Genomic DNA, 25,817 nt, shown 5'->3' with positions numbered 1-25,817 from the left:
CTGATAACAACCATTGTATGCCACAACAGCCACTTAGAGAGTCCTGAGCTATCCCAATGGTTGAAATTGAGGATACATCTAACTTCAAGAACCACATCTTGCCACCAATAAATCTGACATTGAGGTCAGGGATGCACACCGAGATGACGACATTGCAGTTGGCCAATCTGGGTGATTCAAGCCGAAAAGTCAAGACCTTGTTTATCACGAGAAGTAGCTCACTTGCAGTCTTGTCCACGCTGAAGGTGACATAGTGACTGCGGTCGTTGGTGGCGGGCACCTTATTGAGCTCAAACGCAAAGTCACGGTAGCGATGGATGTACTTGTGTAGGGGCGCATCGGTGGGGAGCACAACGAAGTCGTTCCCCAGCATGTCACCATAGCCGACGAGGCCGTAAGATGCGAGGACGAAGTCGGCAAGCTGGGCATGAGAGGAGGCAACGAGTTGGCTGTGGACACACCAAGCTTCGGCGTCTGCGTGTAGAGGTTGTCATGGCGAGGGGCAGCAGCGATGCGCTGGAGCAGTAGGGGCCCCTCTGGTGCCTGATCGTAAGAGAACTCATCAAGGCGGAGGCCACTGTCGAGGCCACACGTGAGCGGGACGATGACGACGCCGCCGCCCACCTCGACATAATGTCGATGCCCGCACCGAGGCACGAGGATTTGCGGAGGGTCAAGGTGACCGATGTACCGCTACGTGCGATGAGAGGGTGAGTGTGTGTCCAGACAGAACCACCTCAGAGTAGTAGAGGTCTCCCGACGAATACCTTATGGGCGTGGCTGCAAGGCGTGCTGTATGACCACTATGGATGTCGTTGGAGTCGAGGCATGACACATCACTATTGGCAACGAGGTCACTGGGCTGGTCTCCAGAAATAACTTCTACAGAGAGCATCTCGATGTCGTCAGCGTCAAGGACGGGAATGCTGCTGAAGACAACAGCCTCCACCAGGCGCGAGCTCCTCTGCGTCCACCCTGATGGGCTTAGGCAGGCAATGGCGCTTGATATCGTGAGCGTTTGGTGCGGTGGCGTTGGCGGTGTCGCTGTTCCAATGGCTACCCCATAGTCGGGTGATGAAGCCACGACCACCTCGTCAACGTTTGGTGGTGCCGCCTTCTCCAGTAACAGATCCTCCTGCCCCACTTGCTGCTGATGCGGTGCAAAGGTGGTTGGATCCATAACGTAGGTGAAGGAAGGGGCCAGTGAAGACGCCTTGGTGCGTCGAACATCATTGTCTCCGTTGAGATAGCAGTCATGCACATCTTCCCCACAGCTTCTTTGCCGGAGGAAGCCCGAGCATCTTCGAGGGTGATGTGGATGAGGTCGAGCGACATCTGGTCAGGGTGGTGGTGAGGCGCAACGGTGGAAGCGGATCCGATGGTCCGAGCCGAAATGGACGCAGGAGCGATGTCCGACGCAACAACGATGAATGAGGGCGCCGTGGTGGATGTCAATGCAGGGGTGGTCACCGACGTAGGGGCGAACACCATCGTAACGGCGGATGCCATGGTAGCCATGGCTGAGGTTGTGGAATAGAACACCGACTCGCGACGTGGTTGCCGACATAGGAAAAAGGATGCACGCACTAGACGTCCAACGAGTAGCACCCATCATAGATGTTACGCCCGTGGGTGGCACATCGAGCTTGCCCATCATCCCAGCTCATCCGGAACCAGACAAGGGGTTCGACATGCCACACGTTCGTCGTCGCGAGCATCTGCACCACTGTCGCCCCTTAGACATTGTAACCCTGGTGCAGCATACCGTCAGTCACCGGGTAGGGCACGTGGCTCACGCAGACGCGAATACTAGCTCCCACAAAGCTCTCTTGCTAGCCTGACATTTCATCAAACATTAGGCGAGCGCCACCTCCATGAACACCACCTTCTACAACAATCCTCAACATCTCGCACCATAGCTCCGAGGGTTAAAAGCTCTAATACCAATTATCACGATCCCACTCGATCGAACACACCAATCGACTCACAAGAACACCAAATCAATCCAACCAAAAGCTATACTGTGTACTCCAACGAGTTCAACAAGTCAGGGATACAATTGAGGAAGAAATATAGTCCTAGAGAAGAGCAGAATAGGCTGGGTAGAAGAAGTGAAACTGGGAACAGAGAAACAACAGGGGATGAGATTAGTGGAGCAACAATGAGGAAGATAGCCGAAGGAGGAAGAAGCTGTTCTGTTGTTCATCGATGATCACTTCAGTGCGTGTGCTCGTTTCATATAAGTAGCTCCCTGCTGAGTGGGCCACGAAAGACAGGTCCGTGACACATTGCCACTCCCGGGCACTGCCGCCCGCCTCTCCCTCCCTCGGCTCGTCGCCGATCGCTTCCTCCCTGGTCCTGCTTCGGGCCACGAAGGACATCGACAAGGGTAATTGTGTCTTTCCGGCTTTCCCTCCCACCTCCCATTGCCTCTTCTCAGCTCACAGTGGTACTTTGGTTAATAGAGCAGGAAATGAGTGGTATTTTTGTCGAATCGGAGCAATTCCTCGTTAAACAATCTTCGAGGGTCATCTCCCGTTCCCGAGCATCACGAAAGCCCAGAAGGTTCTAGAAGCCAGAGCACGCGCTCCCAACCCCGCAGCCATGGCGGAGAAGCTGGCCCCAGAGAAGCGCCACGCCTTCGTCCACAACGGTAAGCCGCCCCCTCCGACCCTCCACGACCTCCTGGAACATTCCGGAACCCCCCTCTCACCTACGGTTCAATCCCCCGCCATGGACGGACCGGGGCAGCGCAGGGCAGAAGGTGTTCGAGTGGGACCAGACGCTTGAGGAGGTGAACATGTACATCGAGCTCCCCAAGGGCGTGCCCACCAAGCTCTTCCGCTGCACCATCCAGGCCGGACACGTCGAGGTCGGCATCCGCGGCAACCCGCCATACCTCAACGTCCGTGCTCCTCATCCCCTTTGCTATTCGGTTCCACTCGATTTCCTGCAGAGAAGTTAAGTCTGATTGGGGAATTTTATTCTTTTTTGGGTGATTTTGCAGCACGACCTGACGCACCCCGTGAAGACCGATTCCTCGTTCTGGACAATAGGTATGGCTCCATTCCATCACCTCTGCAATTCTTGCTCTTGAACTCTTTTCTGGTTATCTCCGAGTGTTGTGGAACTGTGGACCTGTAATGGAGTGCTGTGGCCTGGACTCTAGAGTGATTCATGCAGCACATCTGTAAATTATTGATTTCGATGGTGTAATATTGTTTTGGAGGGAGCCGATGTTTTTCGCTCCTTGCACAAGCGTGGATTGAATTGTCTAGGATCTCTGACATTTCCTGATAAGTGTTCTTGAAATTGTTGTGCTGTTTTATTCAATTGTAGTGCAAGCTGTAAGCCCTTATACCTGTCAAATTTGTCTGGTGCTTCGCCAATTCAATATAGCGATTCATAAAAAAAAGGGTCAATATGGCCATCGGTTGATGAATGCAACTGCTCCTCTGGTGATACAAATGAGAGTCATTTGTCTTTGTGGTTGCGCTGCTGGCAACCATTTGGTATTGTTAGCTGGTTTTAGCTTTTATCCATGTTAGTGTAGAACGAGAAAGCAGACGTAGGCACGTAGCTTATTAGTTCATATCTTGTATGAGCTTGTACTATTTAGTCCACTTGTGGAACCAACTTAGGAGCTTAGGAAAAAAAAACTTTCCCCCTCTGCTGCATAGGAAAGAACTTAGGGAAGACGTGCTAGATTTGAGAATCTAGGGGGCTCCTGTGTTGTAGCAATTTTTAGGATGGTTCGTAATTTGTGAGTTAGTGATAAGCTTGAGATTCTTTGGTCTGATACCCATGCATAAATATATGCTAGAAAAACATGCAGTCATTCACACAAACTTTAGTATTATGGAGATTTTTCATTTCTCTACTGGCATTTTAAGCCATTAGTGTTAGGAATAGCAGCTTTTATTCAATAGTAGACTCTGAAGGCAATATATAGAGTACATGAGGAGTACAAAATAAGGATTCTAGTAACATAACCTATATGTAATGGATAAGGACTCTATATTCCTAACATCCCCTCCCCTCCTCAAATGCAAGGTGTATGCAATAGCTTTGCATTTGAAAGAGGTGACACAAAGTAATAAACTTAGACTAATACATCCAAAATATGTCTCTTCAAAGCCATCTTAGCATGGAGTCTTGTAATCCTGTCGAATCAAGCTGAAAAAGTACAATACGAAGTACAAGAGTAGAGTCATGATGATGACAACAAAATAGTGCCCTTGATCAAGAATCGCAACAAAGCGACGATGAGTATCAAGACAACAAATAAAATTGTCACTAAATAAAGTTGTCACTAGAGCTACAAAAAGACCAGATGACACAAGAACGTCCTAGATCAAGAATTGCGAATAAAGCAATGACGAGTAGCAAGACAACAAATGAAGTTGTCACTAAAGCTACGGAAAGATCTAGATGGCTAAGTTACATCAATAACGATAAGAAAGAAATTGACTAATTGATGAATGAATATGTGGACTCGCATGGCATAGGCGAACTCAAAGAGAAACTAAGACTTGGATGGACGCATGGGAAAACAATGACGCTAATACTAGACCTAGACGCACAGCCTAGCAGCATCACCACCACACAACAACTAGCACAATAGCAGCAACGACAGCAGGAGCAAAACCGAACCAGCACGCATAAGCTCCAGCCCAAAAACAATGACACTAAAGAGACGGCCCAAATAGCACCAAGATGATGCCCAAAGGAAAAGCATTGTCTAGGAGAGAGTTGAGCTGCAGTGGCTATGAATGAAGAAGCCCAGATTGGTCCCTTCCCAAAGGAAGCACAGGCACAAACCCATCTCGTCGGCTCTCCGACGGCGGAGACAAGAAGAAGCATGTCGTGACGAGGAGAGGTTGGTGTGACGAGCGGAAAATAGTGACAAAGGCCGATGGCTTGAATCCTGGCGACGCACGGTCACTAGACGTGCGGGAAAGCCGGTGGAAATCTGGCGACGACAACGCGATTGCGCGTAGCGACGCGGAGGAAACCGGTGAGGCGTGACCGAGCGAATCCCGTGCAGGCTGGCTGCACAAGAGGCGGAGCACAGGCAGACGAATCCGGATCTGCAACAATGGCACGACAATCCAATCGAAGCTGGCGTCTCCTGTAGGATGGAGCAGCGGGCCAAAGTGATCCTGTCTGGTCGACGGCGACATTTGATGAGGATGGGCTCGATCTGCTGTAGTAGAATGGAAGGTGACGAACACAATCCTATTGGAATCGCAGATCGAAGCCAAGGCGAACAACTGACCTTGCCGGCGGATCTTGCGGATAGCCGGGGTGAGTAGCAGAACGTGGTGGCGGATCTTGCGGAAGAAGATCCCGACAATGCGGGTGGAGCCGGCGGCAGGCGGGAGAATTCTTCGGCGGTGAGTGGATCCGGCCGGGGTGGAGGCGGATCCGGCCAAGCGACGGCGACGCGAGAGGAAGCCGGCGGGGTGGAAGTGGTCGACGAAAGAGTAGGCCGATGCCGGTGGTGGCTGAATCTCGGCGGAGAGACGGCGTAAGGCCACCAGCGGGAGCGCTCGTCTCCAGACGGCTCCTTGGAGGCCGCACGGAGCAGGGTCCTGAAGCAGCAGCCGCCGCGTGAAGGCGTGACCAATCGCGCCAGGCTCCTACCGGGTCTCGTGCACGTGGCAAGGTTTCACTTACCGAATGGGCTTCGGTTACCGAGCCCGTTCGGTAACCGAAAATTCGTGATTATCGTGATAATTGCTTGAAATTCGGCTGAAATTCGAATAAAATTCATTTGCTAAAATTTCAAATTTGGGCAAAATTTGTCAGATTCACCTCTCGGTAACCGGTCGAATCGGACCGGTTACTGAGCGGTTTGTGTGATAAACCGAGCGGTTTACACGATAACCGGACACTAATTAATCGAGCGAGTTTGATCGATAGCCGAGCGAATTTGAGCGATTACCGAGCGATTTGAACGCGTTATCAATGATTTTGTAGGAAAATAAAAAAAACACAAAAAATCACCAATAAATCAGAAAAAAAATAGTAACAAATGTGGCATGAGATTTGCTATGTTTTATAATATCAGAAATTTTTTTGGCATGACCTTTGCTATATTTTGGAAGTTTCCAAGGTAACAAATAGATACTAATAGCAATATGAGCATGGACATATAATTATTTCATCGAATATATGCATACATTACATATGTAGCGCCTCAAATTAATAAATATATGTCGAATTGTCCGTACTAAAGCTAAAAACGCAATCACATGGCATCCATTAGTACTTACCAAAGTGATGGTCGATGCTTGAAATGTAGTTTGCATAGTATCCATACCACGTGCAACCTACGAGATGGAAAAAAATTAGTATCCACCGCTCTTATCTCCTGCATAAAAGAATGAACCAAATAAATATGCAACAATTGAAATACTATGTTACTAACTTAGCAAAATAATGTACTTTGTTCAAATACTTTGCATCTTGATTGTAGCCAGTCGCATCTACTGATTTGTGAAAAAACATACGACCATTGCAATATAAGAGAAAATTAATAATACTCATGTGCGTCGGTCCAGTTCACGAATCACACATTATGGTCACACTATACTTTGGCAATTTTAGCTTCCACTTGTCAAATATTTTCTTCAATGCACTTTCGTTCTCGTCCAAACACTTACCATCTATATCCCGACCAGTTGGAGATGGTACACCCTCGCTTGTTACAGAACAAATGGTCATAAGTCAAAAAAAAAAAGAAATATGACAACAATAAATTCATTACAAACTTAATCACTCACCCCATTTCTGTGTTTCTTTCACTGCAGTAACAAAGAATGCATCGTCCGCTCTTCTACTAGGAATGCTTGAAGTGTGGAAAAATTTGAACCATGCCAAATCAATAGTTTTCTTCGCTTTCTTTCCCTTCGCACTCCATGACCCGGTGTCAATCCTCGGCTGCACAGGGGCTTTTGCTAAAGCAACATTGTAATTTCTGACACTTGATGGTGGCTCCCTTGTTGAAGATGCTCTCATAAGCATCCACTTTAACACAATACCTCTTCTGTCACTTACCACTACCACCTCCATGCTTGTAGGACTCACATGCCCTCCTCCTGAACTCTTCCTCGTCCCTCGACTGAGCCATGACACGCTGCACGTGTTCCTCTTTCGTGTCCTCATTGTCGCTTGTTAAATCTACCTGAACTCTTGCTGACTCTTGCCTCGAAACCTCTCCTCAGCCTTTCCCTTCCTTTTATCTCTTGCTATATCCAGCTCACGTCTGAAATAATCACGCACATCTGGAAGCACCCTATCACAATGTATAACATTCGATCCGCGCCTTGCCAAATGTTCTTTCAACCTTGTGGCACCACCATCTTTCTTTTTCTTATTGCAATAATTGCACCTAAACCCTGGGGTCAAATTGTCCCCGTGTTGCCACACCACATCTCTATCCGCTATCGATTAGTTTGTGCTGTATCTGTTGGAAGAAGAAAACTCAATGGTTAACCTACTAATAATTATGTCTATACATGCTAAATTGACTACACAACATTTGCACGTAAAATCGCTAGTAAATGGTCGATTAACTTGAACGAATATTAACAACATTTGCCTGTATAAGGTAACCGACGTAATAGGGTCGATAACTGAGCGAATCACTACATCTTCCTAATTGACTACACAACGAACTGCGCCCTACTAATATCGATTATCGACCATATTACACGAAAAATCACCACTAAATGATCGATAACCGAGCGCATCAGGCACTGCATCGTCTGAATCGACCGCACAAGTACCTACCGCTCACCTCGCCGCGATTACCGATTGAATAACACGAGAAATCGCAGAGAAACGAGCGGTTACCGAACATGCTTCGTCGGTAATCGGTCTGCGTCAGGGAGTCCGCGCTGCTCTTCGAAGTCGGTCGGTAACCGCTGCGATGCGGTCGGTTACTGAGCCTATCCGCTCGAGAATCGTCGCTCCGTCGTCGGATTCACACCGGAGAGCCGTGGATTTGGCCGACCGGGCGACGAAGCTGCTGTTTCGGCTGTGGAGAGGAGCGTGGGGAATTTTTCTGTGCACAGCGCTGACCACAACACCGGGAAACCTTATCCCTTCCATGTGGGCCGAAATGGGCCGCGGTTACTGTGCATTCGGTCCGTTTCGGCCTTTACAGCTTCTCAGCCCGTTTAACCGACTACCTCACTTTGATAGCCTTTTTGGTGATGCAAATGACATGTTTTTTGAAAAATTCTTTGCACAGATACTCTTAGAATTACCTCTAGTTTTTATGGAATTTTTGAGTTTTTTCAAAATCGATTTGAATTTTTTGAATTCAAATTCGGTTACCGGTCGCATTACAAAACCGAGCCGAACCGAGAGGGTCGGTGACCGTGCATTCCGAGCGGTAACTGATGCATTTTCAAACCCTGGCACGTGGATGAGGTCACTGCGGACGAGCATTGAGAGCTCTTGACGGCAGCGAGCAGAGAGGGAGAGAGAGAGAGAAGAGAGAAAGCCGACGGGGGTGAGAACCAGCGGTGGTGGATTAGATCCGATATGAGCCGTCAAGAGAGCTGGCAGGGGAGGGAAGCTGGCAAAAAAAAGGGTTTTGGACGAGTTGCGATGCCCTAAGGAGAAAAATTTAGTTATGATACCATGTTAGGAATAGCAACTTATATTCAATAGTAGCCCCTAAGGGCAATATATAGAGTACACGAGGAGTACAAGATAAGGATTCTAGTAATCTAACCTATACGTAATGGATAATAACTCTATATTCCTAACAATTAGTACCATATGCTAGTTGCTACTCTATAATTTTTAACATGGCCAATGGTGATCATGATACAGAGGATGGTGAAATGCATATCACACTGCAAAAAAGAGAAAAGGGAAAGACATGGTCATCTCCCATACAAGGCCAAGGTATCTTGGATCCATATGCTGCAGATCAAGAGCAAAAACGGCTTATGCTGCAAAGGTTTCAAGAAGAGGTATAACCAATTTGCTGTACATGTTTCCTTGCTGCATGCCTCTTTCTTGGAATTTGGTCATACTTCACTTTTGGATCTTAGTATGCTTTGGCAGCCCTTTTCTCACTCATGCGCGCTTGTGTACTATGCGTATGATATGCAGCAGGACCTTACTTTTGTGAATCACCAACTATACTGCCATCGTTGGTATGCTAATGCCTCAAGTTAAATTACAAATATGGTAAAAAGGTTTTCATTTGCAAGATTTTCTTTGTTACTAAAATTTACATACTATGCAAATCCTTATTGTGCCACCTGCAATGTAACCAGAGAATGCAGATGGGATGATTAAATAAGAATAGGATATTCCGTAGATTCCCACATGTAGTAATGTTTTCAGAGTCTTGGAAGTTGAATCCGGACAGTTTTTATGGGTACTGTACCTGTTTCCTGCTGTTTACTGACAGTAACAGGCCCAAAAACCAGGTGATATACAGAATTTACCTGGCCTTGTGGAGTTTGAATTGAAAACGATACTAACTTGTAGCCAGATGGAGTTGGTCAATTCTTGGTCGGTAAAGAGATATACTCTTTCAGGAACGTGTTTTGATCTCTAATATTTGTGCGCTGAAAATTGATGCCTCATTCATTCCTAGAAAGTGCAATAATAAGACTTTGAAATTACCCTGAACAAACCTAGGATAATATGTCCAGGGTGTGGTTAGTTATGAGCAGTTTTCTAATTCAGATCTCGGATCCATGCTTGGTACTGCAAACCTGCAATTTTGCAGATCTCTTAACTGCAAAAATTTGAGAAGTTTGTTTAGGTATGGTAGCATCACCTTCAAGCTGTCAAACATTGGATTGAAAGAGAACACCATGGCTTTATTGTGTATTGGTTTGATAGAAAGAACAAACGTCAGGAAACATTGTCATCGTGTTTATGGAAGGTTGAAACTAACAGTGATCATACTAACTCTTTGGAAGATCCTCTTGAAAACTGGGACAATATGAACTGCCACGAAATCTTATTCTGCAGCAAACCCATATGACACGCTCCAGCGTTATTGTATGTGTGAGTTCTCATCTGTACCCGTCTTCTCTAATTATGTTATCTACCATGTGTAGAATCCGGGATTCGACTTTTCACAAGCCCAGTTCTCCGGAAACTGCCCTGACCCAAGGACATTCATGGGAGGAATACGCTCAGATTGAAGATTGTTGCCTCAACAGCATAAATTTCGCCAAGTTACTGCTGCTAACCCCAGCGCATCCTGTCAAATGGGACAGCTGTACCTATTTATCTTCTTCTGTAATTTATGAAAATGTCTCACTTGTAATGGCTTGGTGTTTACTACCCTGGAAATAATGGTGATGTGTGACCCCATTAAGTGTGGACTTTTAGTTTTTGAGCCTGTTTATCTGCAGATTCTAAACATCCCTGGTGACGAGCTAGGCGTGCTAGCTATAGTTGTGATCCGGTGTTTGTTTTCTGTGAATCTGTGCCATGGAGTAAAATTCAGTAATATAGCTGTATTGCATTTTTCTTTTTCTTGAGCAAAAACTCCATATGTGCAATAACTAGATTTTTTATTTTTATATTTTGAAAATAAAAAAATTGTAAAAATAGATGTTTTTTGATTTTTTTTTTGAAAAACTAGACTACTGTTGCCCCTTTAACATACGATAGGTTTAAAAAATAGCAGTTCAGTGCTCTTAAAATTAAAAACACTATCAAAATAGTGTGAAAAATTCTTAAAAAAATATACGGTGCAGAGGATGTTATAATTTAACTCTTAAAAACATTCTTGTACAATAAGAAACAAAAATATATTGTATACAAATGAAATATGCTTTTTTGTTTTTTATTGTACAGATTATATTTTTGTTTAAAATATTTTAGAGTTAGGTCGTAGTATCCTCTACACTACTAAATTTTTTCAGAACTATTTCGATGGTTTTTTGGATTTTGAGAGCAATCGAACGAATTTTTTTTTAAACATGTCACTTGTTATAAGGATGGCATGTTCAACTGACGATAATAGTTTAGTTGTATAATTTTTTTAAACGGACACTTATTTTTACAATTTTTTTATTTTTAAAATATGAAAATAAAAAAGTCCCAATATCGGTAACACCGGGTGTGCACGGCACGCCGCCCTTGGCCACCTGTCGACGACGAGGTATCACGGCGTTGATGCTGTTGACCTTCGGCAAACGGAGGAGGTAAAAGATCTAAACGACCTATATATTTATCTTTTCTTGCGGGGGTCGTTATAAAAGTGGGTTTTTAATCAAACTGCACCGTTGCTGAGGGAAAGAAGCCGTCGTCGTGTTGGAACTTGCAAGCGGTTCCTCTGACGCACACTGACACGTAGTGCCTCCTCCTCCAAAGCCCAGTAGCAACACCAGCCCAGCCCAGCCCAAGAGAGACGTGAGCGCAGAGGAGGCGTGCGGGACCCGGAAACGGAAGACGTCTCCTATTCCTCCTCCTCCTCCTCTATTTATCGCCGCCTGCTAGGGTTTTATGGTTGCCGCCGCGACCAGACCCCGAGCAGCAGCCCTTCATCGCCTCCGCCCCTATCCCACAGCGCGGCCGCCCGTCTCGCTCCTCCCCGCCCTTCTCCCGCGGCCTCCACGACACGCCGCCGAGCCGACGCGCGGAGCTCAGAAGAGATCCATCCGGACCGCGGTTGCTTCTCTCGGTAAGGAAACCCCGGCTTCGCTTGCTTTGATTCCGTTGTTTCGGGTTGATCGAATCCAAGTTCAGACTCAAATCTCTCTCCTTTTTGGGCGAGCAAAGCCCAATTTTATTATTCTCGGTGGCGGAGAGAGAGGATTACGCCGTCTGGTTAGTGGTTAAACGTGTTCACGCATTGGGAGTTTGAGATGCTTGCTTGACCTGGGGAATTGTTTTGTGGCACACGACGAGTGTGAATCAGGTGTAGCGTATCCATCAGAAAGGCACCCCCCCACACTGAGCCTTGATATGCTTCTTTTTAGGACTATTAGGTCATGATCTACTGACTCCAGTTAAGGGTTGTGTGTACTGAGTATTGTCTTTGTAACCTTAATCCAAGGTCGCATGGCATGTACCTTGAGTATTGTCTTTGTTGAATAATTACGTGTTCAGTAGCCTTGCAAATTGAAGAGGGGATGCTTTTGTTCAAATGTCCTAGGTTACACTTTCCAAGGGGGACAGTTGGTTTGTGCAATCTTTGTTGAAGAAGTTGAGTTCTATAACCTTGCAAATTGAAAAAGGGACTACATTTGTTCAAATGTTTCAGTTTACATATTCCTAAGACGACAAACAGGCTAACGAGGTAGTAGGATTAGAGGGGGATGATGGTTATACCTTAACATAGCCTAAGGTCCTGAACACTAGTAGCATTTATGCTGCCTTAGTTATCAAGTGGTATATATTCATATCGAGTTGGTCCTTGTATGTTGTATTCCCCTACCACCATATTCTTACTCAATTCAGATAGCAGATGGCGTGTTAAACTTTAGATATTGCTACCAAAGTGATGTAATTCACTCAACTCAGCTTCATGTTTGGAGATTTATTCATAGTTTGGCTGTCTTGATTACTTATATTTGTTCATGTATAGTCTGAAAGATGCTGCTTTTAAGGTTGGAACTAATTCTCTAATCAACATTTGGCTAATAAACATTTAAATTTCTGCAGGTTGTATCAATTGTATATCTGGACTCTGGAGTTCTGTTACAAACTTGACATCGTTGATCATATATGGAGTCCCAGAAGAGTTGTTTTTTGATCACTTACTCTCCGGAGATCATAGATGGGACGCCTTTGTATGTTTCATCTAACTGCCTGCCTGTAAAAGCTTTGAAATATGAACCTGCTGGTCATTCGTTCCATGCTGCGGCAATGAAGCTTCGTGGTCTTTGGGAGCAAGAAGACACAGAAACTGATGATCGCAGTGTTTCATCGGATGACAAAAGCCATGATTTCTCTGCTGCTTCTGATACCTTTAGCAGCAAAGGAAAGAAGAAGTCTTCTGGTAGTCAACAACAGGATCACTATGCATTGCTTGGGTTGGGGCACTTGCGGTTCTTGGCCACTGAAGATCAGATTCGGAAAAGTTACCGTGACATGGCTCTTAAACATCATCCAGATAAGCAGGCTTCTCTGATTCTTGCAGAGACAACAGAGGAAGCAAAACAGGCGAAAAAAGATGAGATAGAGAGCCACTTCAAGGCCATTCAGGAGGCCTATGAGGTCCTCACAGACCCTACAAAGAGAAGGATTTTTGACTCTACCGATGAGTTTGATGATGATGTCCCAACAGACTGTGCCCCACAAGACTTCTTCAAGGTTTTCAGCCCAGCCTTCATGAGAAATGGACGCTGGTCTGTTAGCCAGCCTATTCCTTCTCTAGGAGATGATGCTACTCCCATAGAGGAAGTTGATATGTTCTACAATTTCTGGTACAACTTCAAGAGTTGGAGGGAATTTCCGGATGATGATGAGTATGACTTGGAGCAAGCTGAATCCCGTGAACATAAGAGATGGATGGAGAGGCAGAACTTGAAGCTGCAAGAGAAGGCCAAAAAGGCAGAGCATGCGCGAGTACGGACTCTTGTTGACAATGCTTACAAGAAGGACCCAAGGATCCAGAGGAGAAAGGAGGAGGGGAAGGCTGAGAAGCAGAGGAAAAAGGAGGCGAAGTACCTGGCAAAAAAATTGCAGGAGGAAGAAGCTGCAAGAGTTGCAGAAGAGGAAAGGAAAAGGAAGGAAGAGGAGGCTAAGAAAGCTGCAGAAGCTGTTCTCAATCAGAAGAAGTTGAAGGAGAAAGAGAAGAAGCTGCTACGCAAGGAGAAAACCCGTCTGCGAACTCTTTCAGCACCTGTAGTTACAGAGAACCACTTTGGTCTGTCAGAAGATGATGTTGAAACAGCATGTGTGTCACTTGACATTGAACAGCTGAAGAAACTCTGTGACGGTATGGAGGGTAAGGATGCAGCTGAGAAAGCCAGATTGCTGAGAGGTGCACTGAGCAAAGAAAGTTCCTCAAATGCCTCAAAGGAAGCAAAGAAAACTGAAGCAAATGGTGTGGAGGGTTCTGCTTCAAAATCCAACTCTATGGGAGGAAAAGTGACACAAGGCAACATATTGAACAGCTATGAGAAAAAAGAGAGACCATGGGGAAAGGAAGAGGTTGAGTTGCTTAGGAAAGCAATCCAAAAGTATCCAAAGGGAACTTCGAGGAGATGGGAGGTTGTTTCTGAGTTTATTGGGACGGGCAGATCTGTTGAAGAGATTCTGAAGGCCACGAAGACTGTTCTTCTGCAGAAACCAGACTCAACAAAAGCTTTTGACTCTTTCCTTGAGAAACGCAAACCAGCGCAATCCATTGCTTCACCTCTTTCAACTCGAGATGAAACAGTTGGTTCCTCAGCTGCGGGAGTTGGGACTGCATCATCCAAGGCAGCTGCACAACCTGCAATCAGCCAGACAGTGAATGAGAAAACTTCTGCTGATCCTGTCCCAAATGGAGCGTCTTCCGCTACAGATCCAGATGCTTGGACAGAGGCACAGGTGCTGGCTCTTGTCCAAGCTTTGAAGGCTTTTCCTAAGGATGCAAGCCAAAGATGGGAGCGCGTGGCTGCTGCTGTTCCGGGTAGAACTGTGGTCCAGTGCAAGAAAAAGGTTACGGCAATGAGGGAGAACTTCCGGAGCAAGAAAAGCACGTAGTACAGTGTCATCGGAAGAACATTTTGGGAGAAAAGCTAGTCTTTGAACGGCAATATTAATAGATTGAGCATCATGGCTGGTGGTGGCTTGTGCTGAAGGTTTTGCGTGGCAAACCTCTCATGCCCACCGGTGGTGAGAATAATTTTGTTGTTGAGCTGTGACAACTCATTCATCCTGCCAGCAGCTTCGTTTTGCGAACTATTATTATTATTCAAGTTTGGGTCTGCCGAAAGGAGGAAGCCATTGAAGCTCATCTACTGTTGATGGACTAATGATTGGCCTTTTCTAGCAATGGTATCTGTGGATTTTGCTTCGGCTCGCTCCTGGGATTGTCTATGCTTGGAAGCCATTGAAATATTGCCTGGCACAGAAAATGTAGAGAACCACATCTATTTTTATTTATCAACTAAGATAGAAATATTTGTTACAACTGAAATCTAATATCGAAGTGAGCATTATTTTGCCTAACCAACTTTGCAGTGGCTACTTTTGTCTTCGTTGCATTGTAATGCCCAAATGGGTAACTCCTATGGCATTTATCTTTCATCTAGTGGCTGTGTCATTTTTTTACTGTTCATGCATGGTTACTTGGCATTTGATCACACACTTAGCTTCATGGTCTTGCATTTGTAGACCAAAAAATTGCATTTCAAATTTGCATCTGTGTACAACGTCGTTGCATTCTACGTTTGGAGAAATTTGCATTCTCCGTTTGCAGAGTGCTAAGGTGCACCTGTGCATTGTGAAGAATCGATGACATTGTGAAGTGACTTTCTTGCCGTCAAAACTTTGTCTGTGCTGTGGCGTGAAATTAGCACAAATTTGCATTGTGAAATTAGCATGAACAAAGGCAGTAACACAAGTTGTCAAGTCTTAATACAGATTCGCATACTGCAAACAGCACAAATTAGGTTATGCAAATCTTTAACATAGGCAGATGGCACACGTCTGAGAAAGAGCACAAGTTGAAGTTTGCACACTAGACTATTAAGTAGATGGCAAGAGTTGTGTGCTTAGGAACAAAAGACACCATGCATTTGGAGCAGGTAATCTGGAGCAGATGGCCTTCTTTGCGACGGATGGCCTGCCTGTCAGGAGCCGAAGAAATTGGGAACATGATCTCTTCATTTACTCTGAATTTCCGAGTAAACTGTCACTGCCCCAACGGCTGCCCTCTTCTTGGCCTAGACATTACTCGACACTCGTTAGGATGGATCATGGATAGATGGTAATGCAAAGAGTGTATATAGATTTGCTTACATCTTGTAAGCCAGGTTGTTCCGGTACTCAGTAAGCTAGTCAAAAACTATGGTTTGCTGAATATTGAAAACCTTTTCCTTTTGTCACTTGTGGCAGCACGTCGTTTTATGAGAACTAGTAACTACATACGTGAATTCAATTTATAATATAGTAATAGTAATCCGAAATAGTAAAATAATATAGTATAAAAAAGAGATTTGCATACACGATGATTAAATTCAAATGGTTGTGCGACTAGGAGATGGATGGTGTTGAGATGATCGTCATCAACGGAGGTGGTCGGCATTGATGAGGTGAGTGTGAGCTGATGAGCGGAGGTAGCCGACACCCATTCACGGAGATGATCGGTGTGTGATTGGAGTAGAGGTTGTTGCATGTTGACCCGTGTAAGTGGTAGTAGGGATCGGAGACTGTGGTCGGATTTTGGAAATAGACACATCAAGGACACATCTTTGATTGGCCTTGAGGTTTCATTATGTGATGATCATTTATCTAATTTTAAGTTTTGGAAATTGAGTGACTGAAGGGCACGCTGCAATCAAGAAAGGTGATCAAGAACGACATGCAAGAAGTAGATTGATTGTTAATCGGTTAATTGATTGTGACTTTCCATATTATATGAGAGGGGAGGAGATAAGAGGATCAATTTTGATTGTGAACCGTTTGATCGTGTAAGATATATGATGGAGATCGTTTGGAACTGTCACAACTCGTCTATTTTATAGAAATATAGATAGAAAAAAGGGAGTAAGGGAAGGAGATGCTTTTACCTTGTTTGGTTAAAAGGAAAGCCTAAAAGGATGGATATGCCTGGCAACTTGCTGGATACTACGTATCTGCTCTTGGTGACTTGGTGCTGGTCATGTCTGGTCTTTATCTATTTATATACAAATGATTAGTTGGCGTTCCATCTAGTTTCATTCATGAAGAACAAATAATTTGGTCTTGCTTTCTTGAAGCCGCTTCTGATTATGGTGAGACACTCTCAAAATCCTTTTGGAATATGACAAGTTCTTCCAATGTCTAAGAGAAATTATATTGTTTCTCATGAAATTCTACATGAGGCCCCAGCATGCGAAGCAGCAACAACAACAAAGCCTTTGTCCCAAGCCAATTGGGGCATGTTAGAGATAAAACCCACAAGATCTAATTAAAAAGATGATGAGAAAATAATAATAATAATAATAATAATAATAATAGATATATTAGTAATAAGAAAAAATAAAAGTAATAATGGTACCAGGAGACTGATGCATAAGCTATGATTCTGGCACGTGGATTGCTAACTTACACGTAGATCGGCCTCCGCACGGACCCTAGAGTGCATCACCTCCACCGACGCCCCTCCGGCCTCCAGTCCCGATACCACATACACCAACTCCAACAGGCTCCAGAGCGTGCCTCCTCTGCTAATACGTCTTCGGTCTTTGACTTTGACTTCGACACCGGCTGCACCTCCGACCTCAGCACAACCCCAGGGTGTGAAACCACCACCAATGTACCGCCAGGCTTGAGCTTCGTCATCAATGCCCATGGTTCCCACCGAAAAATTTCTCAGGGTTAGGGATTTGCCTTTGGGTATTCTTGTTACTAGCCCAAGCTGGAGCTGGTTTTCCTCTACATCCTCTTACCCCTCCGAACATCAGGGCCAGAGAATGAGGGGGTTCTGTTGGAGAAAAATAGACCAGCCTGAGGATAATGGTTGATGATCGCTATCAAAAGTCCCTCCAGAGCATTCGGCCTTCCAACCCTCAGCAGGAGGCCTGACTTCTGGAGATTGTGAGCCCCTTCGAGCCACCTCTCCGGTATGTATATGGCCTTCCGAAGAGTCGAAGCTACAGCAGGTCCCTCCAGAGGCTAAAGCCTCTGGACCATCAGCAGGAGGCCTAGCCTTCGGAGGCTGCGGACCCCTTCGGGCCACCCCTCGGGTGCTCGTATGGCCTTCTGAACCCTAAAAATGCAACTGATCTCCAGAGATAACATCAAGAAAGAAAGTACACTCCCTTGCAGCTAACCTAATGTGAGGTGATGAGCGACTAATACTAGTGCAAGTGGTGCTTATCCTAACATCCCAGTGCGATTAAAGTCATCCTGACACCCTCGGCAGAGAGGTGCTGGACCGCAATTGGTGACCGAGTCACCCCTCAGGGGGTAGGCACCACAATAGTTATCATGGTAGATATTTATCTTCTATGTAGAGTAAAAAGTAGTCATCCAAGATAAGACCTAGTAATTCGGCTAGGTCCTAGATATTTGTACATCGTGATAACTTGTACACTAAGCTACGTACCACCCTATAAATAGGGGGTCGTGGTCATCTGGGAAAAGAGGAGGTCACAAGGAGAACGTTCAAGGAAACACACAAGACGCAGAGGTGCCCAAGCACTAAAACACGCTGTGATACTCTCCCCAGACCGATCCATTTTTTACTATCAATACATTTATGGTGTTCCTTCCTCTCAAACTTCGTCTCCAAGCTTGAGTCTCCTCCTTAGAAGAAACTCTCGCCGTACTTGCTGAGGAAAGATGATCTCTTGCTCTAATAGTAATTGATGACAATAACAGTAAGAAGTGATGTGATTTTAGTTTTGAGCCCACTTTTAGCACAAAGCATAAAGAAGACTCGAAGATAAGTTTCAATAGCAAGAAATTCAAGATTATGAAATTTTAATAGATATAATTGCTATAAAAAAACTCATATTTCAATAGCAAGAAACAGCACGCACCAAATGGGTTATATTTCAAAACAACCACCCAACACCCAAGGGTATGGTACTATGGAATTTCATTTACAAAGCATCTAGTGCATCATTTTTCAGATGATACAAACTAAGCATAAAAACATATGGCGAAAACAAAAATATGCAAGGTGACCAATCAGTAGGGAAGCGATCCTCGCAACTTGTTAGCGATGTGCAGCAGGTGGTCAATGTTTGTGGGTGGGTAGTTCTGGAGAAGCTTGAGGTTTGCCGTGAAATCGCCAGCCAAGAGCCGCCTTCGGACAAGAATGAGCATTGCGCAGCAGATCCGCAATAAGGTAGCCTGCGCTCCGAACAAGAGAGTTTAATCTAGTGCACTTTGAAATGCCTCTGGGTCACCTAACAGAAACGGCAGTCCCCTAACCTGAGGTCCCTCTGGGTCACCTAACAGTGTGTCCCACAGGTTGATGCAGTCACGGAACTTGAATTCCTGCGTCAACAGCAAGGTGATCCATCTAAATGCATAGAACTGAGGATTAACCTGGAATGTAGGAATAAGCGTTAGATTGGGAGCAGAAGTATATGTGACCATATGCTAGATTACAAGAAAGAGTCCTTCAGATAAATACCTTGGTTACAACCTCTAAATGCCGCCAGAGCTCTTCATCATGCCTTTTCAGAAGCTGTGATAGTCTACTGATTGTGGAGCGTATACCGACCACGCTGTTGTCAAGTTGCTTGCAAAAGTTATCTCGAAACCCACTAAGCAGCTCAACAAAACAGAAAAATGCATCTGGCTCTGCTGAAGCCTGTTCACAGGTGAAAATGAGACATGTATGGTCATCAACATGCTATGCTGATGCATAACGTTATACAAGGTACAAGGGTCGATGCTATTTGAGAGTCGCAGTCACACATCAACAGAAATCATCTTTTCCTCGATATATTTCAGAAACAGAAAAAACAATAGGCAGGATGCTTCATATATGGGGGCAGTGCTGCACCATATTAGTTTCACACTCCCAACAGGCATCATTATTTGCCAGTGCATGTTATTTTTCAGAAAATTGAAATTAAAGAAAACAATGTTTAGTCTACAATGGGAGCTTAAGGGCGGGGAATGTCACAAATTTAATGTTATCAATGTTTGTTGGGAAAACTACAGACCACCCCCTGAACTTTGGCCTAATCTTCAAATTTCACCCTGAACTATGAAACTAGATATATTTCACCCTGAACTTTACAATATCACTCAAATTTCACCTTGAACTATGAAACCAGATATATTTTATCCTGAACTTTACAATACCACTCAAATTTCATACTAAACTATAAAACTAGATATATTTCATCATGAACTTTACAATACCACTTAAATAACACCCTAGCCGATTTTGGAGGGTGATTTTGCCTATGTGGTAAGTCTGCATCAGCAGTTAAGCCGTGCAAACTGACATGTCACTTAATCTTGTTTTTATTCTTCTATTTTCCAAGTGATTTTGCCATGTATTGTCTCGGTCATGTTGCATCATTCGATGCCTAGTTGAGCTAACACGGGCTGCCGCCAGGGTCTGTGCTATATGTTACTTAATCTTGTTTTTATTCTTCTTTTTTCCAAGTGGTTTTGCCATGTATTGACTTGGTCATATTGCATCATTCGACGTCTAGCTGAGCTAACACGGGCTGCCGCCAGGGTCTGTGCTGCCACGTCTCCGTAAGGTAGACGGTGAACTGGACCAAATCAGCCATGTCAACATGCCCTTGTGGCAAAAACATTCATGCATACCCACCACATAGGCAAAACCACCCTCCAAAACCGGTTAGGGTGTTATTTGAGTGGTATTGTAAAGTTCATGGTGAAATATATCTGGGTTCATAGTTCAGGGTGAAATTTTAGTGCTATTGTAAAGTTCAGGGAGAAATATATCTGGTTTCATAGTTCAGGGTGAAATTTGAGTGCTATTATAAAGTTCAGGGTGAAATATATCTGGTTTCATAGTTCAGGGTGAAATTTGAAGATCAGGTCAAAGGTCAGGGGGTGATCTGTAGTTTTCCCATGTTTGTTTCATCAGCAGAATCAACACAACACAAAACATGAACACATTCTCTTTTTCTATGCGTACGCAAGAAGTGACATAAAGAGGACACTTACAGCATTACTTTGGTCTGAATCATTCTTGAAAATATAGCAGAGAAGTGCCAAAACCTCATTCATTCCTTGTACATATCTTATACCTGGATTTAATTTTGCAAAGATGGTAACTATATGCTTTAGTGACTCCTAAAAACAAAATACATCACATTTAGACTGGCGAATGCGAATAACAACAAAGAAGTGACCTTATGTCAGAGGATACGCCCACCTGATTAGACAATGCATTGGAAGAATCCCCATTGAAAAATTGAATCTCAGGATGAGTACGCTTAACATCTCTATCAATCTGCTCTATAATTTCAGACTCCTGAAGTATTGAACAACAGTCAGTGTTTTTAGTAGTTCAAACTGCAGAAAAGTATTCACAACAAAATTTGACTAACCAGTCCAACAGTGCAGACAAATGGAGGTTTCTCGATACTCAACAGCAAAGCAGTAGCAAATTGCAATATCAAACCAAAATAAATTACATGTGCAATGTACATAATAACAAGAACAGCTAGAAATTCCAGTACCTACTAAGTTCATGATGATTTCAAGTCCAGAGTGAAAACTATTAGTCAGGCCGCTATATGGCCACTTCCAAATACAGAAATTCACACCCATTATTTAACTTTCTAGTGAAAGATGGGCATAGTTAGGCATATTTTAGAAATAAGATGCAAACTAAAACAAGTAACAAGTTAGGAACTTAGGATCACCATGAAGTTGGTTCACACTGCAAGAGCTGCATGGTTCCACATTATGCTGCTTGTAATTTCATATAAACCTAAGAAGCTGGGAAATAAACAACTATATATAATACAATTCTGAACATTGAAAATATGGTCATATCAACACACAGGAAAAAATAGTCTGCTCACCATGAGGCACGAGCAATTGCTACATTGAACAATACAGCCGATAGCAGTCCAGAGTCCACACTCCAGAGTGTACCATTCAATACAAATTTGGAAGCACCCACCAGCAAGCAATTTTTAATTAAAGTTACCTGGAAGTATTGGTTCCAAACACTAGTTTTCCCAAGGCTTAGAGGATGCTCATCACAAACAATCTCTGCCCTTGGTAGTAGTTCCTTCAGCATTATGTTCCTCCCTTTTGGAAACCGTCATTTTTTCCATTCAAGTAACTTCTGACTGACCAGGAACCAAAATGTATTATTACACAGGTTGGTTGAATGGAGAAAAAGAGACACCATAAGCAAAGTAAATTAACAAATCTGCAGAACTGTATTTTCATATGTGTGATGATTTGTCCACAATTTTAATAGTTTACTGCTCTCCTCATGAAAGGAAAGTTTCATTCCTGGTGGATGGGACTTGGTATTTGCCTAGACAAACTATATAGGCACACATCTGCAATGGTGAACAACTTGTAAGTTGTAGCACTATATGCATGAAGAACTTACAGGGTTAACCAGAAGCTCATCTTTGAAAGCACTGTATTGGGACCGCTTTTTCTCCAGTTCATATGGCCATAGGGCACGATCAGTTGGCAAGTATCCCAAGAGAAGCTGCTAACTATAAAAAAAGTCAAATAAATTTGTAGTGTACAGAACAAGGAGAAAAAATTTACAGACCATAGCTAGCCACCAGCCTACCAGACCCAGAAAAATTGCATGTTGATATCTAATTTATCTAAACGCTAGCAGTTTGTTCTACAATATCTTTTAAGCTTTAATTCAATCCTATAACAGAAGTTTTCCTTGCAGTAGTTCCAAAATATGGCAGAGTTCTGCAACAAAAAAAACATTATGGCAGAGTTCCAAAATAAGCCATGCAATGAAATACAATTCAGCACAATTAATGACATAATGCCAAAACTGATCAACAGTTCCAGGGTCTCGTTTATTTCGGAACAATGTTAACAAACTTGAGAATGTTGCATTCAACTAGACATTTCAGACACAGATGAAATATGATACATTCTGGGAATTACTTAGGTGCTAAAATACCCAGTCATAGTTTCTATTAGTCCACTAGGCCCTAAAATATCATGATATGACACTGCAAGAAAATGTCTCTATTCTACCCTTCATTAGGTGTAGATTGCATATTCAACCAAAAAAACGCATGGGACTGATTTATCAACCTATCCTGCTAACTAGAACAGCTGCAATCATATCAAACCCGAGTGCAGAGCATTTCTTCAGAGAAAGCAAATAAGACGGGATGTATGTAAACTACAACAATCAATATGCATGCACGGTATAAACCTTCAAAAAGAGAATCTGTTCTAAATCAGTGAAAAATTGCACCCCAAGGCGTGACTATCCAATCCGAATAGAGCTAAATCAAAGCATGCAAGCCCGTCCTAGCCTCAACATAGGAAAAACTACAACTTCCAAAACAGATGAAACTAGTACAGTGTCATCAAAAGGGGTAGCAAATCCTTTGTCTTGGCAATGCCATTTCTCTAGCAAGCGACTATGTGTGGGTGGTGGAGCAAGCGCTCGATCAGGCTACATACAGTTATGCAGTGAACTGGGAAGTGCACGAGGGGATTCCCGGACCTTCCAGACGACGGGCCGCACCCCGGCGGCGTCGGGCATGCCCTGGCACGTGAGCCGCCGCAGCTCCGCCAGATCCAGCACCTTCCTCCCCAGCTACATCGTGCCGAAACGCGGAACACAGGAACAAAGCGAAGTGAGCCAAAACCCTCCCCAGCCCCAGAACCATAAAAAATCTCACCCCGGTCGCCGAGAGCGCGAACACTCACCGCAACCTTGAACTCGGCGACGAGGTGGGTCCGCGATGGGCCGGCCGCTCCCGAGTCGTCGTCGCCTTCGCCGTCGACTTCGATCCGGGGCGGCGGAGTGTCAGACCTCAAATGTTCAGAGGTGTTTCAGTTACGAAAACAAAGTTCAGAGAAGGAGAGGGCGTGCTGAAGAAGTTCAGAAGAAAGAGTCCTCAGTAAATTTACCGCCTTGCCGACTTCACTTAACGGACGTGTGTGGGTCCTTGGAGGCCGTGGATGAAGTAGCTAGCGTCTCTTGTTGAATTTACTTCACCCGTCTGCAATCACTTGTTTTTATCATTAAACACTGTTGGCTCGTGCCTAAATACGCTTACTTTTGTTAACCATGTCTGAAATGAACCGGGTGGATATATAAGTCTGAGAGAGTAATGGGAAAAGGTGACTTCCTGATATTTTTTTCAGAATATTCTTAGAATCGTAGTGTTCTAGGGTTCCAGGGAGTTCTCCCCGATCTCCAATTCGAAATTATCCAGTAGATTGTCAAAATTAGTCACTCAGATTCTTCAGCTTAGTTATCTGAAACTGAGAGATCTAACAACGGGTATCAGAGCTGAGCTGTCCTCGCCGAAATCTCGGCAGGAATCCGCTTAACGCGAGGGTTGCACGACATCTGTTCGTGCATAAAATTCCGAGAGCCGGCGTCGGATTTTGGCTGCGGTGGTGACAGCGAGAATCAGGATTCAGGCTTTGGTTGCTCAGCAAGTCCGCGCGTAAAATCCCTCAGCCGATCTCTTGATTCAGGCAGCGGTAGACCCTGGTAAGGCTAGAGGCGAGGGAATCAATTCCCAGCTGACCTTCCAGGCATGAGTTCAGGAGAAGAGGAGAGGTGGAGGCAAGAGATGGACGAACTGAAGAAGGATGTGGAAGATATGAAGAATATGAGGTTTGATCTGTCTGGTATCAAGCGTCTTCTGTTGCTCAGGAATGAGTTGGATGCAGGGCCAAGTAGGCTGATAGACGTGCACAGCAGACATCCTCGGTTGGTAGATTCTACAACTTTTGTAAGTGTTGTTTCTCCTCACACACCTATCTCCCTACCTGTGACCGTGGCACCACCGGGTATACCTGACCATCTGATGACTACACAACCACAATTCGCATGCACATCTACCATTCCTGTGTATTCAGCCCCTTTAGCGCCCACAGTGAGACCAGTAAGTAGATATGTATGCCTACCCCAGTATATACAGAATAGGAAATACACCTACAGGAGTTGGAGTTGGAGGACCCAGGAATCATATTCAACAAATGAGAGTTCAGTTTGTGGAAGATCATAGAATACCATCAAACCAGCAATATGAAGAAGCTGTGCTCAGGGGCCCTTGGCTGGAGATTCCTTTGTTTCTGGGAGAAAACCCTGCTGTTTGGCTAAGGCATTGTGAGAGATTTTTTTAATTGACTGAAACTCCATATGAGCAATGGGTCAATGTGGCAACTACACATTTCTCTGGAAAAGCAGAAAATTGGTTCAATGGTTTGGGAATACCCTGGCAGCTGATCAGTTGGGAACAACTGTGTAGGATGGTGCAAGACAGATTTTCTGTGATGGGGGTACATGAAGCAGTGACAAAATTTCAAAGCTTGAAACAAGGAACTGTTTCTCAGTATGTGGATAAGTTTGAAGAATGCATGTCCAGCTTAAAAAGAGAGCATCTGTATATTCAAGAGACCTTCTTCTTAACTTGTTTCATTGGAGGATTAAAGAATCACATTCAACATCAGGTCACATGCCACCAACCTGGAAATCTCCTTGAGGCATGTTGGTATGCAAATCACATATAGCAAGCTAATGTGTATAGGAAAACTTATCCTAATGCCAAACCCATCTCCAACAGTTAGTGGCAAAACAAACATACTGTAGTAAAAGAAAACCTTCAGATTGTTGGGAGAAATGCTAAGGAGAGAGGGAAGTGTTGGTATTGTCAAGAGCCTTGGAACCCTCAACATAAATGTAAGGTTAAGGATAGAATACATGCCATATTAATGGAAGGAGATCAAGCCAATGCTGGAATGGAAGATGGTGATGACACCACTGAAGAGGATTATAAGAATACTCCAGCTAGTTCAAATCTGACAAAGCAAAAAACAGAAGAGGAACTTGAGCAAATAATGTCAATATCAGCTCATGCTATCTCTAGCTTGCTAGGACCAACCACTTTCACTCTGGTGGCTTACATAAATGGCAAAAGGGCTGTGGCTGTGATAGATAGTGGCAGCACAAATTCTTTCCTTCACTATGAATTTGCTATCCAGTC

The 25,817-nt window shown here is 44.3% G+C and overlaps 2 protein-coding genes and 1 pseudogene across 3 annotated transcripts; 2 read left to right on the top strand and 1 right to left on the bottom strand.

The window, feature by feature from the left end:
• Positions 1 to 2,468: 2,468 nt before the first annotated feature.
• On the top strand, positions 2,469 to 10,381 carry LOC133924067 (uncharacterized). Of its 2 annotated transcripts, none has more exons than XM_062369441.1 (5): positions 2,469 to 2,653; positions 2,757 to 2,905; positions 3,008 to 3,056; positions 8,851 to 8,993; positions 9,136 to 9,216. In XM_062369441.1, exons 1-5 carry the CDS (start codon positions 2,605 to 2,607, stop codon positions 9,199 to 9,201), a joined length of 456 nt encoding a protein of 151 aa, XP_062225425.1. In that variant the 5' UTR covers positions 2,469 to 2,604; the 3' UTR covers positions 9,202 to 9,216. The 2 variants fall into 2 exon arrangements, with proteins under 2 accessions (XP_062225425.1, XP_062225424.1); XM_062369440.1 differs by lacking the exon at positions 9,136 to 9,216 and adding an exon at positions 10,101 to 10,381 and having other exon boundaries at positions 2,472 to 2,653.
• A 1,101-nt stretch (positions 10,382 to 11,482) lies between these two features.
• LOC133924065 (uncharacterized) lies at positions 11,483 to 15,159 on the top strand. The gene is made up of 2 exons (XM_062369439.1): positions 11,483 to 11,677; positions 12,661 to 15,159. The coding sequence occupies exon 2, from the start codon at positions 12,724 to 12,726 to the stop codon at positions 14,689 to 14,691; it is 1,968 nt and encodes a 655-aa protein (XP_062225423.1). The 5' UTR covers positions 11,483 to 11,677; positions 12,661 to 12,723; the 3' UTR covers positions 14,692 to 15,159.
• Positions 15,160 to 18,665: 3,506 nt separating this feature from the next.
• Positions 18,666 to 23,649, bottom strand: LOC133924066 (uncharacterized; annotated as a pseudogene).
• Between the last annotated feature and the right edge of the window lie 2,168 nt (positions 23,650 to 25,817).

The sequence above is a fragment of the Phragmites australis genome, chromosome 7 (genome assembly GCF_958298935.1).
Source record: "Phragmites australis chromosome 7, lpPhrAust1.1, whole genome shotgun sequence".
Lineage (NCBI taxonomy): Eukaryota > Viridiplantae > Streptophyta > Magnoliopsida > Poales > Poaceae > Phragmites > Phragmites australis.
This window is presented reverse-complemented; position numbering and strand designations above follow the sequence as displayed.